Source organism: Oryctolagus cuniculus, chromosome 6, assembly GCF_051225735.1.
Source record: "Oryctolagus cuniculus isolate XC-2025 breed Fujian yellow rabbit chromosome 6, ASM5122573v1, whole genome shotgun sequence".
In the NCBI taxonomy this organism is placed as follows: domain Eukaryota; kingdom Metazoa; phylum Chordata; class Mammalia; order Lagomorpha; family Leporidae; genus Oryctolagus; species Oryctolagus cuniculus.
The window spans coordinates 30,056,943-30,075,000 of record NC_142872.1 but is presented as its reverse complement, the minus strand read 5'-3'; the positions used below and the strand labels follow the sequence as shown (position 1 = coordinate 30,075,000).

Genomic DNA, 18,058 nt, shown 5'->3' with positions numbered 1-18,058 from the left:
AAGCAAATGGCTGCTTTCTGTTTTTTTCCTCTCTTGTAGATTAAACTTTGAAGAGTAAGAGAAGGCTTTCTCACATTCCTTAGATTCATAAGACCTCTCTCCGATCTGAGATAGTACACATAATGTAAGGGAGGGTAAATATATAAGGACTTCCTCATATTATTTTATATTCATGGATGTACTTCCAATATGAGTTCTCACATGTGCCCTAAAAATGAAGGGTAATGAAGGTTTCCACTATGTTTTACATTCACAGGCTCTTTCTACAGTAAGAATTTTCATATTTTCTAACAGATCAAATAAAATGGAAAGCTTTTTCACATTCGTTACCTCCACTGTGAGTTCTTACATGGACATCGATGGATAAAGAAGGAATAAAGGCTTTCCTATATTTGTTCTATATTTATAATACTCCTTTTCAATGTAATTTTTTCAAGTCCTAAGATAAAAAGGACATGTGAAGGGTTCCCTAAATTCCCATTGATTGTACCCAGTTTGAATGAGCCCTTACCTTAACAAGTGAATAGTCAATGAAATCTTTCTCATATCCACTGAATTCATATGATTTCTCTACAGTATGAGTTCTCTAATGTACATTTATATTTGAAGTCTGGCAGGAGGCTTTTTCATTTTAAGGGCCTTAATTTTATTTCTCTGTTTGAAATGTCTTCTAAACAGTAGATACCCAAGTCTTTTTGGGAGATTTTCCAATTTGATTATATTCATAGAGATTCTTTACCATATGAATTCTCAAACATTTTTATTGGGTCTTGCAATGATTTTCTGTGCTAGTGCAAAAAGGATGAGGGATACATCATTGGAAGTTTTGTTACATGGTAGGTAAAGTAGTTTAAGGTGAACTGTGAAAAGGAAAGGCCATGTATCAGTATTCTTAGAAGAAATAACTCTAAAAATGTTATAGCTAAAGGTCAACTAAGGATATAAAATGATATACAAAAAAAACCACAATTTAACCAAAAGAAAAGAGACAATAAGAAATGAAGGAATGGAAAACAGCGTCCATGAACAAAAAAGGAATATATACAAGCATATAAATAATTACATTACATAAAATAGAATACATTATTAAATCAGGAATAATATTTTATAAAAAAGCAAAACTGAACTCTATGTGATTTATGAAAGATGTGCATTAGATATAAACACAGGGTGAAATAAAAGGATGGGAAAGTATATATCATGTAAACCCTAAGCATTAGAAATACAGTGTAATTATATTAATTTCAGAAAAACAGAAACTAGAGAATTAAGGGGACAGTTCATAATTATGAGTGACAATTCATGAAGAAGATAAAAAAATCCCACTAATGTGTGCATCTAATAACATAGCTTCAAAATATATGAGTTTATAAAAACCTAGAGCCAAAAGCAGATATAAACACACAATACAAGTTGAATAATGTAACATTTTTCTCTTAATAAGTTATAGAACATGTAGGGAGAAGTTCAGAATAAAGAAGATCTACACATCATCAATAAATTTGGTTTAATTGATATTTACAGAACACTACACTCAACAACTGTAGAATATACATTTCTTTGAAGTGCATATGGGAAATTCACCAAGATAACTCACATGTTGTATAATTTTTAAAAAGTGACTCATAATATATATTACAAAGGATTTAAATCACACAAAGTATGTTCTCAGAGCAAAACAGAACTATTTCGCATAACAAAAATGATATTCTTAGTAGGAGATTAAGCAACATACTTCTGAAAGTTAACCCATGGATCAAAGAGAATACAACTGGGAAATTACAGATAAATTAAAAGTGAGTGGTAACTTAAAACACAGCAAATCAAAATTTATGAAATGCTACTTGTGAAGTATACAGACAGAAATATATATAGCTTTAGTTTATATTTTTACATATTTTAATTTACACTAGAGGAGAAAGGCTTAGAACCAATGATCTAAGCTTCCAGAGAAGCTACAGAAAGAAAACTAAATTCAAAGTAATATATAAACATATATCAAAATGGAAGAGTAGAAATCAGTGAAACAGAAAACATAAATTAATAGAAAAAATAGCAAAGCCAATGGTTAGTTCTACAAGATTAATAACATTGATGCACTCACAACAACACTGAAAAAGATAAAAGGAGTGAAAACAAATGATCAACATCCAGAATGAAAGTGAGATATAATTACAGTTTTTAAATATAGTGTAAAGATGAGAAAGGAATATTATCAATAACTTCCTGCTAATAAATTCAACATCTCAGATAAAATGAACAATTTAAAAAAAATTCAAGATGCCAACTAATACAAGAGGAAACAGAAAAGTCAGAATTACAATCAATGTATTTAAGACATTGAGTTTTCGATTTTAACACTTCCCACACACACAAAAAAAATGTTACCTGATAGCTTATGTGGTAAATTTGATCAAACAAATAATGAAGACACCGTAATTATCTTATACAAATTCATAACATAGAAGAAGAAACAATTAACTCATTTTATGAGACCAGAATAATGCTTAAAACTCAAATTTGATAAGGGTATTAAAGAGAAATAACTGTCAACCAATATCCTTCCTGAACATAGTTGCAAAAACTTTCAACAAAATTAGCACTCTAAATCTAATAGCTAATACTTTTCATACCACTGTATGTCACCTGGAAGAAAACCATGTAACCCATTTGCCTGGTCAGTCATGGTCATTGTTTCATTCCCAGTGTGGACTCCAGCTCATCAGATCTGTTCAGATATCTTTGTATTTTTCCACTATTACTCTTGCTATCCCATATTCAGAATGGCAAGTGATTTGTTTCAGATTTCACTGCTCAAACTCCACCTGTGAATGCCACCTCTACCACAGTGATGGCCGCTTGAACTTGCAAGTTGGAAACAACCATAAACCAGAACAAAGATGAGGCAAGTGTCTCAGATGCAAAATTTAAGGGATCTCCCAAAATCTTCATAGTAAAAATAAATACTATTTAATATAATATTCTTCAAAATCAAATTTAACATAAAAATTCATGAGACAAAAATATAAAAATTTTAAATAAATACAGGAACCACTTCACATTTGTACACATTGGCCTCGTTAACCTCACACTAATTCCAACCCTGTCAGATACCATTTTCAGTATTATTGTTTCCTTATTCAATTCAAGGGGGAGTTTACAAATGACCAAGTCTACTACCTTACAGATTCCTTTCTGGACTATTCCCCTTCAAGGCCAAAAGGGTCATGAAAATTCTATATATGATAATGTTGGAGTTACTAAGTTTACAAAAAGAAAAATTCCTTTAGTTTGCATATATGATATCTTCTATACTATTTTGCTAATGATAACCTAATTATACACATTCAACCAATAAAGGAAAATATGCTAATGTGGAAAAGTTATGGAAAAGCAATGATATTCTGTGTATACTCTGCATACACTGCTTCTCCACCATCTTCCAAAGCCACCCCCAACACACAGACACATACACGTACATTCACATTCTCCGGGTATAGCTGTGGAGTTCTAAAATTGTTTGAAGCATCACATTCACATATCATGACATATTTTTTATTTTTTGAGACTATGTGATAACTGGAATTAATATTCTTTTCAAGGAATTCCAGGTCAATCTAAGACAGACAAAAAATATTAGCCCTTTAGGGATGCCTTTAGCTTCTATACTTTATCAATAAAATATTTGTAAAGCAAGATAAGAAAGGAGTACTACTGACACATTGTAGTCTCTGGGCCTATTTCAGAGTGTACATTTCTGTATATGAATTAATCTAAATATCATTTGGAAAAGTTAAGAGAATGACTAAATCTAAAAGCACTAGAAATGAGCATCCTTATCTCATTTGACATTAAAATTAATATTAATTGGAAAATAACAATCAATGCCTCAAGAGCCAGGGACTACCCTTGAGGATTAGACACTAGTATAAATAGACTGAAGGGAGTATCTCCTGCTTTCTAGTCCATTAACAAATGTACTGGAGACAAATGCCTGGTTGTTCAAAGTAATTCAGCTACCATCTATCTGTTGCCCTGATTGTGCAGTAAAGCTTCTTTAATTTTTGTGGACAAATAAACATCTAAGAATTATGAAAAGGAAGTTAACTGTGACTCCCTTAACTTCAAATCACTGGTGTTGGTGAATACTGATATATACAAATATTTACTTACCTCCCTTTATCCTGGGGAAGGCATGTATCTCCTATACCCCTTGCAATCATAGAAAACAAATGCTAGCAGTCATAATCAAACATCTCCTACTTTCTGGCCCCATTTTATTGCTGATATAAGCCACCAGAATTTATTATAACTAGCAACGGCATGAGTTAGTTTATATTAATAAAAGGAATTTTAGTTCTTGAAATATGTGTGGGAGTTTTCCTATTTAGAGGAAGCTGGTTTTTAGTGAAAGAAGGAAAGTGGCAGGCAGAAGAAAGTAAATCACATAAAGGATAGATAAAATGGCTTTTAAAGTCCTTGTAATTGCTTGTCTTAAAGTCTTCCCCGTCAATCAGTTTTATTTCTAAACATATCCTAAATTACATTATAGGGGTTGACACTGTAGTTTAGTAGGCTAAGCCTCTGCCTATGGCACCGGCATCCCATATGGGTGCCAGTTCTAGTCTCAGCTGCTCCTCTTCTGATACAGCTCTCTGATAACAGCCTTGGAATACAGTAGAAGATGGACCAAGTGTTTGGGCCCCTACCCCTGCGTGGGAGACCTGGAAACTCCTGATTCCTGGCTTCAGACACACCCAGCTCCAGCCATTGTGGCCAGGTGGGGAGTGAACCAGTACATGGAAAATCTTTCTTTTCTCTTTCTCCCTGTCTGTAACTCTACCTCTCAAACAAATGAAATAAAAATCTTTTAAAACATTACATTTTAAGTCCCAATATCCTGTCAATGAATTCTGTTTCTTTTTCTTGAACTAGTATAACTGGATTTCTGTTGCTTGCACCAAAAGAATTTGGACTAACACAGAAGTTGTCTGCATTACATTTTCTGTTACCATAAAAGGCATTTCCAAATGGGATGTTTAAATCAGTCCATGAAAATGTGTGAAAGGATATATGATTTCAAAGAGGGTTTTCAAAGTTGAAAGCAGTTGAAACAATTTGAGGAAAAAGCTTTGGAGACATTAGTAGAGCTGGACAAAGTTCCTTCAAGAAGCATGCTCAGGAATATATTTAAGCTTCATTATTTGTGTCTGCCAAAATTATGGATGTCTGCCTTTCTGGGACAGACAAGATTTTAAAATAATCGTCAGAAATTTCCAACCAGAAAGAGACAAAATTTGGCCAAAAAAAGTCATATGTTGGGGCTGGCACTGTGGTGTAGAGGGTAAAACTGCTGCCTGCAGTGACGGCATCCCATATGGGCGCTGGTTTGAGTCCTAGCTGCTCCACTTCTGATCCAGCCTGGGAAAGCAGTGGAAGATGAACTAAGTCATTGGGCTCCTGCACCCACATGAGAGACCTGGAAGAAGCTCCTGGCTCCTGGTTTCAGATTGGTCCAGTTCTGGCCATTGTGGCCACTTGGGGAGTGAACCAGTGGATGGAAGACCTCTACCCCTCTCTCTTTCTCTCTCTCTCTGCCTCTCCTTCTCTCTGTGTAACTCTGACTTTCAAATAAATAAATCTTTTTTAAAAAGTCATATGTCTTTTTATTTCATGTCAAACTTAATGTCCAAACAATGTTGGAGTATTTATAGAACTACCCGTTTGGGCATTTTCAATTATTTAAATATCACTGGTTGAAGTGATATTTTTTTGAGAGGCAGATACATAATACACACACACAAAGGGACAGAGAAAGTGAGTGAGCTTCCATGCACTGATTCCCTCCCCAAATGCTTACAACAAGAGAGCTGAAGCCAGGAATCAGGAGCTCAATTCATGGCTCCCACATGGATAACGGGAGCACAATTAATTGAACCATAACTAACACCTCCCCATTTAGAAGGAAGGCTGGAGTTACCAACTGGTGCTGGGGCTCAAAGCCAGGTACTCTGACGTGGATTATGGTCATCCTAACTGATACTTTAACTTCCAGGACAAATGCCTGCCCCTAAGCATTCCTGGGTTTTGACCTGTTCACCCACATTGCAGTGATTCATGACACAAGAGGGTTACCCCCGCATGTGGAATTTCCAGGCGATTGCCCCAGTACTGGAGACAATATTCTGATTAATTTTTTTACATTTCCCTGCATAAAGGCCATCAGTTTTTCCTCAAATTTCTGGATATAAAGTATTGCAAACAAGGCAGTCCCTCAGCTAAATTTCCATTAAACGCCACCAAACTGAACTCTCAGTGAATGCTATTTTGCTTTGTTTGGGAAAAAAAGACACAAGTTTCTCCCTATATAGATTGGCAATACATACACATGAAAGCTATTTCCTATTTTAGTCCCTATACTCTGCTGGCTTTACAGGAGTAGGCACTGGATTATCTTCATGTCTGCTTTTTTTTGTGAAGAACATGGAGTTGATCTAGAATTTATGAGATCCATTAGTGGATTATTCCATGAAAACTCAACAACACTCCATCACGATTTCATAACATCTGGAGATACCACCATGGCAAAACTTACAACTTTTAAGAAGATATTTTTTCAGAAATACAACCATGAGTCATAGTGGGGTTATTTCACATATATTCATAGAGCAGTACTGGCTACATTGTTGTTAGGTTTGAACAGGATTTGGCTCCACAAACTCATGTAGATGTTTAAACCTCAAAGTCTTATGTTGATAGTTAATGGATTAATGTTAATGGTTAATGGATCAAGAGTGGAGACCATCTAATTCTGGTGTATGGAGGTGCTTCTTTTTTTTAATTTTTTTTTTACAGGGCAGAGTGGATAGTCAGAGGGAGAGACAGAGAGAAAGGTCCTCCTTTTGCCATTGGTTCACCCTCCAATGGCCACCATGGCTGGCGCGCTGCAGCCGGCACACCGCGCTGATCCGATGGCAGGAGCCAGGCGCTTATCCTGGTCTCCCATGGGGTGCAGGGCCCAAGCACTTGGGCCATCCTCCACTGCACTCCCTGGCCACAGCAGAGAGCTGGCCTGGAAGAGAGGCAACCGGGACAGAATCTGGCACCCCAACCGGGACTAGAACCCGGGGTGCCAACGCCGCAAGGCGGAGGATTAGCCTAGTGAGCCGCGGCACCGGCCTATGGAGGTGGTTCTAATAGGAGGTCTTTAGGTCCCTGAGTGCCTACCCTCAGAAGGGAGTGCTTGTGAGACAGTTGGATATATAAGCTGGCCATGCTCTCCTCTTTCTCTCTGGCCTACCATGAGATCATTCTTCTGCCATTCTCTGGCCCCTTCAGATGTTTGAACCAATGGAGTTGCTCAGTCTTAGACTCTGAATCCCTAAAACTGTTAAACTGAAATAAACCATCCTTCCTCCTATGTAGGTTCTCTTAGGTATTTTAGTTAAAGTATCAAAAAGCTGACCAATATAACTGTCAAGAATAATTTCCATGTTTGTGCTAGCAGTACTAGACTAGAAGTAGCATCATGATGTTTGCAACAGTGGTCTGGAAGACAGAAAAGAGATACTACAGCCTACTTTCATTATATGAAAAACAGGGCAGAGGGAGATTCTCAATTTTTTCCCTTATTTACATGTTTGTGGAAAGAATTCAGGTTCTCTCCACTTTACAGTTACCGGAATAAGGCACTGTCCACCTTAATAATCCCGTTACACAACCATAAATACATAAATATCCCAAACTTGGTTTGGGGAGAATACAGGCAAGCAAGAGAAATAAAGAAAAAAGGTTCAGTGCCTTAGGTTTATGGTATAAAAGATAAGTTGGGACTAAAAGAAATCTCAAAGGAAATCAAAAAGGTTTGGAGAATAAAATAGGAGGTAAAATGCATGGTTGTGTTAGTACTAATGGAAGAGTACCCTGGTAGCTTCCAAGAAAGTTTATTTATTATTCTTAACTCATTCATTAATAAACATTGACTTTGGGATTGGCGCTGTAGTATAGCAGGTAAAGCTGCCAACTGCAATGTTGGCATGCCTTATGGGCACGAGTTTACAGCCTACCCGCTCCACTTCTGATCCAGATCTCTGCTAATGTGCTTGGGAAAGCAGCAGAGGGTGGTCCAAGTGCTTGGAACCCTGCCACCTACATGGGAGACCTGGAAGAAGCCCTTTGCTCCTGGCTTCAGACTGATCCGATCAGTGGATGGAAAATCTCTCTCTCTATCCCTCTCTCTGTAAACTCTGCCTTACAAATAAATAAATCTTTTAAAAATAAACACTGACTTGTCACTTATAGTCAAGACTACTCAAGATAGTCTTGACTTGCTGTGTCACAGGATATAATTTGTTTCTGATCCTTCCACCAGTTATATTTTACCAAAATATTTACGTTAGTTAGCTGCTTAGGAAGGTTTTCAGGATTTATTTTACTAAGTACAATTTTTGATCCTGCTACCTCCCTGCCTGGAAAGCAGGTATTCTGAATCACTGCATAAACATCACAGTCCTCTTTCTTGGGACACTATTAATAAAGGTTTTAAAGTACGCCTGATGGGGCCAGCGCTGTGGTACAGTAAGTTAATCCTTCACCTGCAGCACTGGCATCCCATATGGGCATGGGTTCTAGTTCCGGCTGCTCCTCTTCCAGTCTAGCTCTCTGCTGTGGCTCGGGAGGGCAGTGGAGGATGGCCCAACTGCTTGAGCCCCTGAACCCACATGGGAGAACTGGAAGAAGCTCCTGGCTTCGGATCAGCGCAGCTCCAGCTGTTGCAGCCATTTGGAGAGTGAACCAACGGAAGGAAGACCTTTCTCTCTGTCTCTCCCTCTCATAACTCTACCTCTCAAATAAATAAATAAATCTCAAAAAAAAAAATAAAGTATGCCTGGCATTTATTGGTTCGCTTTCTTCATTTTATTGTCCAAAACTCAATTTTCGGGGATTCTACCAGTCAGGAATATTCCTTTGAAAGGTCAGTAAGTTTTGTATGTTTGTCACTCTCCCTCGATAATGTCTAAGGGAAAGCAAAGCTACTTTTCTGAGAAGCATGTCACACATCTACAATAGCCTGAGACCTAGCCAGGCAACTGTGTACACAAACCTCACCTGTGAGAAGGAGATATCTGGTCAGTGTGGAACGTGTTTGTCCGTACTCAACAGAACACACAACTACAGCTGCTGATCTACATCACACAACAGAAAGCATGCGAGAAAGCAGTATAAGATTGCTATAATAGCTCAATGATGCTAACGGAAATTCAGGCGCTTTCCGTTTTATCATACTTGGTGTTAGGGCTTTGTCTTGTGATATTCATTTCATGGTTATAAGTTGGCTGCTTCATCTCCTTTTACTTCCTATTATCTTGCCAGTGAAGAAAAAGGAAGAAGGGCAAAGAGCCTGAAGAACATCCACCTCACACTAGGCCTTTGGAGAATCTCTTTCTTGAGCCCTGTGCTGTGGGAGGGAGGCTGGGGTGGGAAGTATCACCATGTTATGTACATAGGAACTACATGAAATTTGTTCACCTTATATAAATTTTTTTAAAACCCATATTATTTATTCCCTTTAGTATCTGGTATGAGTAAAATGATTAATAAACCTTTAAAACTGAAAAAGTCCTGTCCCCTAATTATATTTTTGTATCACTGACAATAATGGAGTCATATGACAATCCTACCTGAAGGGATAATGGAAATATGAATATTTTGCCTAGAGTAGGAGAAGCTAAAGAAAAAATGGGGCACAGAAATGGCTTTAGCAGCCACTTGTTTTACTTTTCTATTGCTGCTGTAACAAATTACTACAAAATTAATGTTAAAAAATAATGTACTATCCTACAGATCCAGATCCAGAGGTCAGCAGTCTGAGATGTGTTACGGATGGGCGCTCCTTGCAGGTCGCTCCACAGGGGAATCCACTGACTCGCCTTATCCAGCTTCTAGAGGCTGCCTGTATCTGCCCCACACCCATCTTCAGTGTCAGTAATGAACAGTGGAGCCTTTGTCACATCACACCATACTGATACCCTTTCTCTGCCTTCTTTATTAAGAGTTCCTGGGATTACACTGGGTCCAACTGGATAATCTACAATATTCTCCTTATTTTGTGGAAAGCTGGTTATTAATCTTGACTGCACAGCAACTTTAATTCCCCTCTGACACACACATATTTACAGGTTCTGGGGACTAGGACAAGGACATATTTGGGAGGTCACTAATTCAGAATACATCATCTGGCTTTCAAAGATTCACATTCATTCCAGGTAAAAATCCATTCACCCATTCCAATATTCCCAAAGATATCTCATTACAGCACCAACCAAAGCCCAAAATGTCATCTAAGTCTCATCAGTTCAAAAATCATCATCTAAAGTGTATAAATCAGGTATGGGTAAGACTCTAGACATCCTGCACATAATTTCTCTCTATCTCTGGATCTGGGAAACTAAGTAAGTCACCTGTCACCACCACCCTCATAACATACAATGTTAAGACAAGCATGGGACAACAGTTTTGGACACCAGCTCAAAAATGGCTACAAATGAAAAGTAAAAAGTGATCACCTGTCTGAGAAAGGTAGTAAACCATCTAGGAAAACCCAAGACTTTCAAGACTTGAGACTGATCCTCTGTGGGCTGGGCTTCAGGCTCCATTCTTTAAACTATTCTTCCCTTCTCATTAGAGGGCGTACACGTTTTCAAGGAAGTCGTTGTCTAAGTCTGTTTCTTCCTTATAAAATCTGGATGCACAAAATCCTTCTTTAAATTTTCCCCCTCTATCCCTTTCAAAGCTGTTAGCATTTTTGCTGATAAAACATTCACGAACACCTTATGAATCTCCTGCGTATGTCGCAGGGATTAAGTTCATTAGATAAGAAATTTATTAGTAGTTCTTTCCTGAATAATTCCCTGTATATGCTGCTGAGGTGGCTGAAGATGTCCATGAGTCAGAGGCCTAGACTCTTCAAAAAGCTTTCTGTAAGTTCGACTACTCTAAAATGTTGTCCTGCTATAATCCTGGCTTTCTCTCCAGAACATGTTCTCCTGACAGTGGATCTCCTAATTTTAACATCTTTTTGCAATCTGAATAGACTGACAATTACCCCAATCATCAAATCTTAGTTCCCTTGTGCTTAAAATTTCTCCCTTCAACCTAATTCCTCTATTTTCCCTCTCACATTGTACCATAGGCAGCAAGCAGAAGACAGACAGCACTTTCAGTCCTTTGCCCAGAAATATTTTCGGCTAAAAATCCAAATAAATTGCTCACAAGTTCTTCCCACATAGCTGCACAGTTCAGCTAAGTTTTAAACAGCTGTTTAAAAGTATTCGCTAAGCCTCCAAGTAGCTTTAATATTTATAATTTTACCACAGTCTGCTTAAAATGATTTAAGTATTCTCTAATGGAGTATTTGTCCGCCAAGCTCCTCACTCGTTCTGGGCCCTCACTATATTTATATCAATACTATATTTGTGTTTATACTAACAGTCTTCCAAAGCAATCTAGGATTTTTTCTATCATATTTCTCAAAATTCTTCCTGTCTATCCACTGCCCCATTCAAAAGCCACCTCTACATTTTTTATGTATTTGTTACAGCAGCACCCATTTCTAGGTACCAAAATTTATCAGCCAGGGTTCAAATGGAGAAACAAAGGCAACAGAAGATAGATATGAAGAGATTTATTGCAAAAAGTGACTTATTTGTGGGAACTGGCAAGACAGGACTAAAATCTGTGTGGCGGGCTTGAAGGGAGGGCAAGCTGCGGCTCCAGGCACAGTTACAGCTGCTGTCCTATGTAGAATGACTTCTTCCTCTCAGGGAAGGCTCAATTCTTCTTTCCAGGCCTTTCGACTCACTGAATCAGGCCCATTCGATTGCCTAAAATAATTCTCCTATTTTAAATTCATGTGATTAGCAATCTTAATTCCACTCCATTCTTAATTCTTAATTCCCCCCTGCAATATAATATAACATGTTCACAGTTTCCTTAGAGGGACATTATTTTGCTCACTACACCATTCTATCCCATCTGCAAGGCTGAAAGGCTCCTGGAGCTAAACAGAGGATTCCTGACAACAGATAAAACTATTTCTCCAAATCACTCATCTCCTTCACCAACATATCCTTCAATACATTTTTATTTGGTTAACTATTATTAATTTTAAAATGTATTTTTAAAAATTCCTTACCAACCAAAACAGTGGCATTACTCAAAGGCCAGTAGACTCTGGCATGCTGTACCACCAGAAGCTCCTCCAAGCCCAGAATTTGGAGTACACTTGAGAATTTCTCTGTCACTGCAAGAGGCAGTTGCAGGAAATGCATTACTTGGTCCCCAAGGCTACTGGCCTAAAAGAAACACCTTCCACACAATCACGGTGGGTATCATTAAACACGTCTAGTGCCTTACTAGGACCCTAACTTGAGTTAGACATAGGGAAGAACCCATAAATCTTTCTACATTAATTTAGATGAGAGGGAACACATGATGCAGCTATATCTTCACACGATAACATATTTGTTAAGAGTGAAAGTTTAATGATTTGTGATTTTGAATTAAATACCTTGAAATTATCAATTCTGCTGCGTATTCAAAAACCAAAAGAGTAGCTTGGAAAGTGGAAGTGATTACACTCTGGGTCTACACCACACAGAAATGGGGATACTGGGAAGTCAGGACAGTGTAAATAATAGAAACTAAAACAATTGCGAAAGTTAAAAAATAACCTATGATAAAAAGGAATCATATATTCTCACATAGTTTCATATAGTGTGAAATGTACTTTTAAAATTACAATTATATCGGGGTGTTAACTGTCATCCTGTAAGAATGAGTACCAAAAGTTCAATAATATGGAATTTTTTTATATAAATTAGTTACTAGTAATACAATAATTGGAAAATGATTACAATGACGACAACGGTACCAAGAAAACAACAACATTACCAGGGAAATTAGAAAATATAAAAAGAAACACAGTTGAAGATTATACGGTTAAAAAAAAAAAAAAAGGAAAACGTGAAAAGCTAAGGAGACAAACTAACATGACCAGAGCAGAAGATTCGGAGGTTTAAATTGATCCAGAACGTTCCAACATGCTCTGACTTCTTTTGAGTTCTGGCCTGGAATATGGGGGAAACTAGGGTTGGAAAATCTGAACAAAACTAATCTCAGAGTCCCCATCAGACACACGTAACACAGAGTGCCAACATGCATCAATACCATGTAACTTCAAGTCCAAAGAGACTTGCAAACCTAATCAGCAGGAGTTCGTAGGTTAATCAAATACTTAACTGAATGGGAAGCTGTTCCGAATGCTGAGACGTTCTTCCACGTCGCTCCCAGTGAGCTGCGGAGGGAAGTTGGGGCTAACGGGCTTCATGAACTTGAACTCCCCGGTCCCAGCGTCGCCCGTCAGGCGCACCTCGTACTGGTAGCTGTGCGACAGCGTCCCGCCGCCGCTCACGTCCAGCAGCGGCCCCGGGAAGCGGCCCTCAGCACCCGCGCCGCCGCCGCCGCCGCCAACCGCACACCCCGCCCCAACACCGACACCGCCCGCGCCCGCGCCCGCGCCCGCGCCGCACAGCCGCGCCGCCACCAGCGCCAGCACACTCAGCACCAAGAGCGACGACACCGCCGCCAGCGCCACCACCAGCTGCACCGTGAGCGAGTCGGGCCGCGCCGCCTCGGCCGCCGCCGCCGCCTCGGGCAGCGCCAGGTAGGGCTGCGAGAAGCCGTCCACCAGCAGCACGTGCAGCGTGACGCTGGCCGACAGCGGCGGCTCGCCGTGGTCGCGCACCAGCACCAGCAGCCGCTGCCTGGGCGCGTCGCGCTCGCTCAGCGGCCGCGCCGTGCGCACCTCGCCGCTGTGCGCCCACACGCCGAACAGCCCGGGCTCCGTGGCCTTGAGCAGCTCGAACGACAGCCAGGCGTTCTGGCCCGCGTCGCCGTCCACCGCCACCACCTTGGTCACCAGGTAGCCCGCGTCGGCCGCGCGCGGCACCAGCTCGGGGCAGGCGGCCGAGCCGTTGGCCGGCGGGTACAGCACGGCCGGCGCGTGGTCGTTGGCGTCCAGCAGCTGCACGCGCACGCGCGCCTCGCTGCTCAGCGCCGGGGAGCCGCGGTCGGCGGCGCGCACGCCGAACTCGAAGGCGCGCAGGGCCTCGTAGTCGAGCGCGCGCAGCGCGTACAGCTGCCCGCTGTCCGCGTGCACCGACACGAGCGCCGCCACGTCGGGCTGCTGTGGCGGCGGCAGCAGCGAGTAGGTCACCTGCGCGTTGGCGCCCGCGTCCCTGTCGCTGGCGCTCACGGAGCCGATGAGCAGCCCGGGGCTGTTGTTCTCGCGCACCAGCAGGGTGTAGGCGGCCTGGCTGAAGGTCGGGGCGTTGTCGTTCACGTCGGACACCTGCACCGCGATGTGGTGCCGGGTGGTCAGCCTGGGCGTGCCCAGGTCGGACACGGTGATGGTGATGTTGTACTCGGCCCTGGTCTCCCTGTCCAGCGCCCCATCGGTTACCAGCCAGTACAAATTCTCCACGGAAGGTTTCAGCGTAAATGGAACACCGTCTTGGATGGAGCAAACCATCCTTCCATTTTCCCCAGAGTCTCGGTCTCGAATCCTAAACAGAGCTACTTCCGTGTCGGGAGAATTTTCGGGAATGGGGCTGGTAAGTGATGAAATAGTCAGTTCTGGAGGATTATCGTTAACATCCAGCACCTTAATGGAGACAGAGCATTTTCCAGAAAGCCCCCCGCCATCAGTAGCCTCTATATCTAGCTCGTAGGAAGACACTGACTCAAAATCCAGCTTTTTGATGAGTCGAACTTCTCCGGAAAGGCTGCTTAGCGCAAACGTTTTGCTTATTTCCTGAGAACTATAAATAAGGGAGTAGGAAATCTCCCCATTCGTGCCGGCGTCTAAGTCCCGAGCGGAGACCCTGACAACCAGCGAGCCCACCGGGCTGTTCTCCGGGAGCTGCGCCTCGTAGAGCGGCTGCACAAATGCGGGGGCGTTGTCGTTGGCGTCCAGCACCAGGACGCGGATCCGCGCGTTGCCTGAGCGGGGCGGGACGCCGCCATCCAGCGCGGCGAGTGTTAGGCTGAGCTCCGCCTGCTCCTCGCGATCCAGCTCCTTGTCCAACACGAGCTCCGGGTATTTCCTGCCATCCCCCCGGTGGCGAGTGGAGACATGGAAGTGGGGGTTGGCGCCAATAGCGTAGTTTTGGACGCTGTTGTTGCCCACGTCCATGTCCTCCGCTTTCGTCAGAGGAAACACGGTCCCAGCAGGGCTGGTCTCCTGGATTTTCAGGGTCATTTCTCTTTCAGGAAACTCAGGAGAATGATCGTTTATGTCTCTCAGCAGTAGCTCAACTGGAAATACCTCCACCGGTTTTTTCAGTACCACTTGGAAGTGCATTACACAGGGCTCCGTGAGCCCGCACAGCTCCTCCCGGTCCAGTTTCTCATTTAATAGCAACTGCCCGGTTTGCAGATCAAGCTGCAAGTGTGGACCATTATCCTCAGAGACCACCCGGGCTCCCCGCGCTGCTAGCTCCCGCGCTGCCAGCCCCAGGTCCTGGGCCAGGTTAGTCACCAAAGCGCCTCTCTCGGTTTCCTCCAGCACAGAATAGCGGCGGGGCTCCTGACCCGCCTGAGCCGCTCCCAGTAAAAGAAAGAGAATCAGGACCTGCCTTTGTTTAGGAAAGGGTTCCCCTCCGGCCTCCATCTTGTCTTCCGCATTCGCCTGTCCAGGACCAGGGGCCGGCAATGCCTCCGGGGGCGACGGGATGGAGACGGGGACCGATTTGTCAGTGGATAACCCGTCCGGAAACGTGGGTGAGAAACATTCTCCGAAGACTCACTGGTCCGAGCTCTGCTTCCAGGCTTTTCCCTGCTACTGAAGATCTGAAGTAGAGGTTGCAGCATTTACGCGGCTCTTTTTCTGATGAATTCTTAGCCTGCAGCGCCACCATGCGTTGTTTTTGGTTCCAAAAGAATTGCTAACAATTGTTCTGATACATTGGGGTATTAGGTGTTTGGAAACTGGGGTGAACGCTGTAATCGCTAAATCATGCCGTTAAAATTCTTCTTTCCTTTATTCAAAGAAGTGTTATTGATATCTATGTACCAGGTTCTGAAACACATCAATAAACAACCCAGATTTGGTCCCTACCTTCTGGAGCATGTTGGCTGGGTGGATGTGTTCTGGGGGAAACTGAGGCAGAAGATGACACTATAGCGACCAGTCACCTTGTAAAAACAATAACATACAGCCTGTGATTTCTTAAATTTATCTTACTCAAGAAGTATTAACTGCTCTAGATTTTCTTTCCTATTCTAGGCAGCCTATGTAGCAGAATTATGGTTCCCATTGGTTGGATTACATTGAGAGAAAGGCTGCAAATTCACTCCAGCTTATGATACTCTCTCTACATAAGGTCAGAGAGTTATAGTTTTATAAATTGCGTGAAATATGGGAAAATTTATGTGAAGACATTTCCTGTATATGTTGTCCCGCTTTTTCTTCCTAACACTCACCATATGACATAACATAAATCTATATATTTTTCTCTGTGTCATTCCTGAGCACTAAAAACTTGTTTTGTACCCTGCTGCAGTCCGAACATCTAAAATAATCCCTGGAGCATAATACATCTCGACAAGTATTCTTCGAATGGATCAATGAATGAATTACAATTTTAAAACTCTGACAGATTGATTTTCTTTAGCTGGGACTCCAGTTCATTACAGAAGCTGGATGAAGAAGACAGCATGTTCCCAAATAGGTATTTTTATGCCACTTTGAGTAGTAATTTGAAATAACTCAGAATGATTTAAAATATCTTTTCATTAAGTGGAAAAAGACCCAGATGTTCACTAAGCAGAGAGATACATTACAAATGAAAGAATATAACAAGGTTATAAGTATTCTACAAAAACGGTTTACATCTCTTTTAGACACATTTTATATTGTCAGTGTTCTTTCATCTGCTATTATGACATAACTGATATTGAAAGGGATAATCTTTATAGAGAATTTTCTAAGAATTTCTGTTAAATATTCTAAAAACTGTATCACTGAAAATCCTCTTCAGTTATCCTCAAAATTGTGTATGTTAGGGGCTGGCACTGTGGCACAGTAGATAAGCCTCTCCCTGAGATGCCAGCAGCTCATGTCACAGCACCAGCTCCTGGGAAAGCAGCAGAAGACGGCTCAAAAGTACTTGGGCCCCTGCCACCCACGTAGGAGACCCAAGTGGAGTCCTGGCTTCTGTCTGACTGAGCCTTTATCTGTTTTTCCTTTTCTCTCCACCGCTCTGCCTTGCAAGTAAATGAAACCATCATTTTTAAAAACAGTATACTGTAACAAAAGCTTTGCATGTCCTTTACAGACATGCTAATATTCTACAATCTTTTAAAGTCACAAATGTTAAACAATATGAAAGACACATTTTAAAAATCTCAAGGTAATAAGATCTAACTTACAAATCCATGCAATAAAATCTAAACATGATTTTAACAAGAAAACCCTCCCTCACTTAGCTGTATTAATTAGAAAGAATTTATTAAAAGAGCACTACTGATTTCCAAAAACCCAAAGGAGAAATTATCCTTGGGATAGACTGGAAAATCTACACTGAGGTTACTCTTTGGGCTCTCCACTTCTTGTATCTCAGTGAACTGACTTTCTGTATGTCTTTCAATATATTCAGCCAAACATGACTTAATTTTATTGTTAAGTTCCTAACAGAGAGCCTATATTATATCTAGTTTTTTAAAGCCATTTTTAAAAATACAATCAGATTAGACACAATTTGGATCAATAATGTGTACTACCTTGATCGATTGGCTAAAAACACAGAAAGAGATGTGTCATGGCAAATTAACATGGTTGCAATGGTACCTAAAGAGGAGTTTCCAGAAAAAGAAGGGGTGAGCTGGGAGATGCCAAAAAAGGAATCTATGATTTTAAAATCTTGAGATAATCTAATGATCTTTCAATAATACTAAAATATGCAGTTTCCCAAAAAGTTTCTAGAAATGGATATTATGG

The 18,058-nt window shown here is 41.2% G+C and overlaps 1 protein-coding gene across 1 annotated transcript; it reads right to left on the bottom strand.

Annotated features, from left to right (window-relative positions):
* Positions 1–1,490: 1,490 nt before the first annotated feature.
* On the bottom strand, positions 1,491–18,027 carry LOC108176477 (protocadherin beta-15). The gene has a single exon (XM_070076222.2). The coding sequence runs from the start codon at positions 15,728–15,730 to the stop codon at positions 13,295–13,297; it is 2,436 nt and encodes an 811-aa protein (XP_069932323.1). The 5' UTR covers positions 15,731–18,027; the 3' UTR covers positions 1,491–13,294.
* Positions 18,028–18,058: the final 31 nt, after the last annotated feature.

Bases quoted from the DNA above. Each gene is read 5' to 3' on its own strand.
- LOC108176477 (XM_070076222.2), bottom strand. From the start codon at position 15,730: ATGGAGGCCGGAGGGGAACCCTTTCCTAAACAAAGGCAGGTCCTGATT.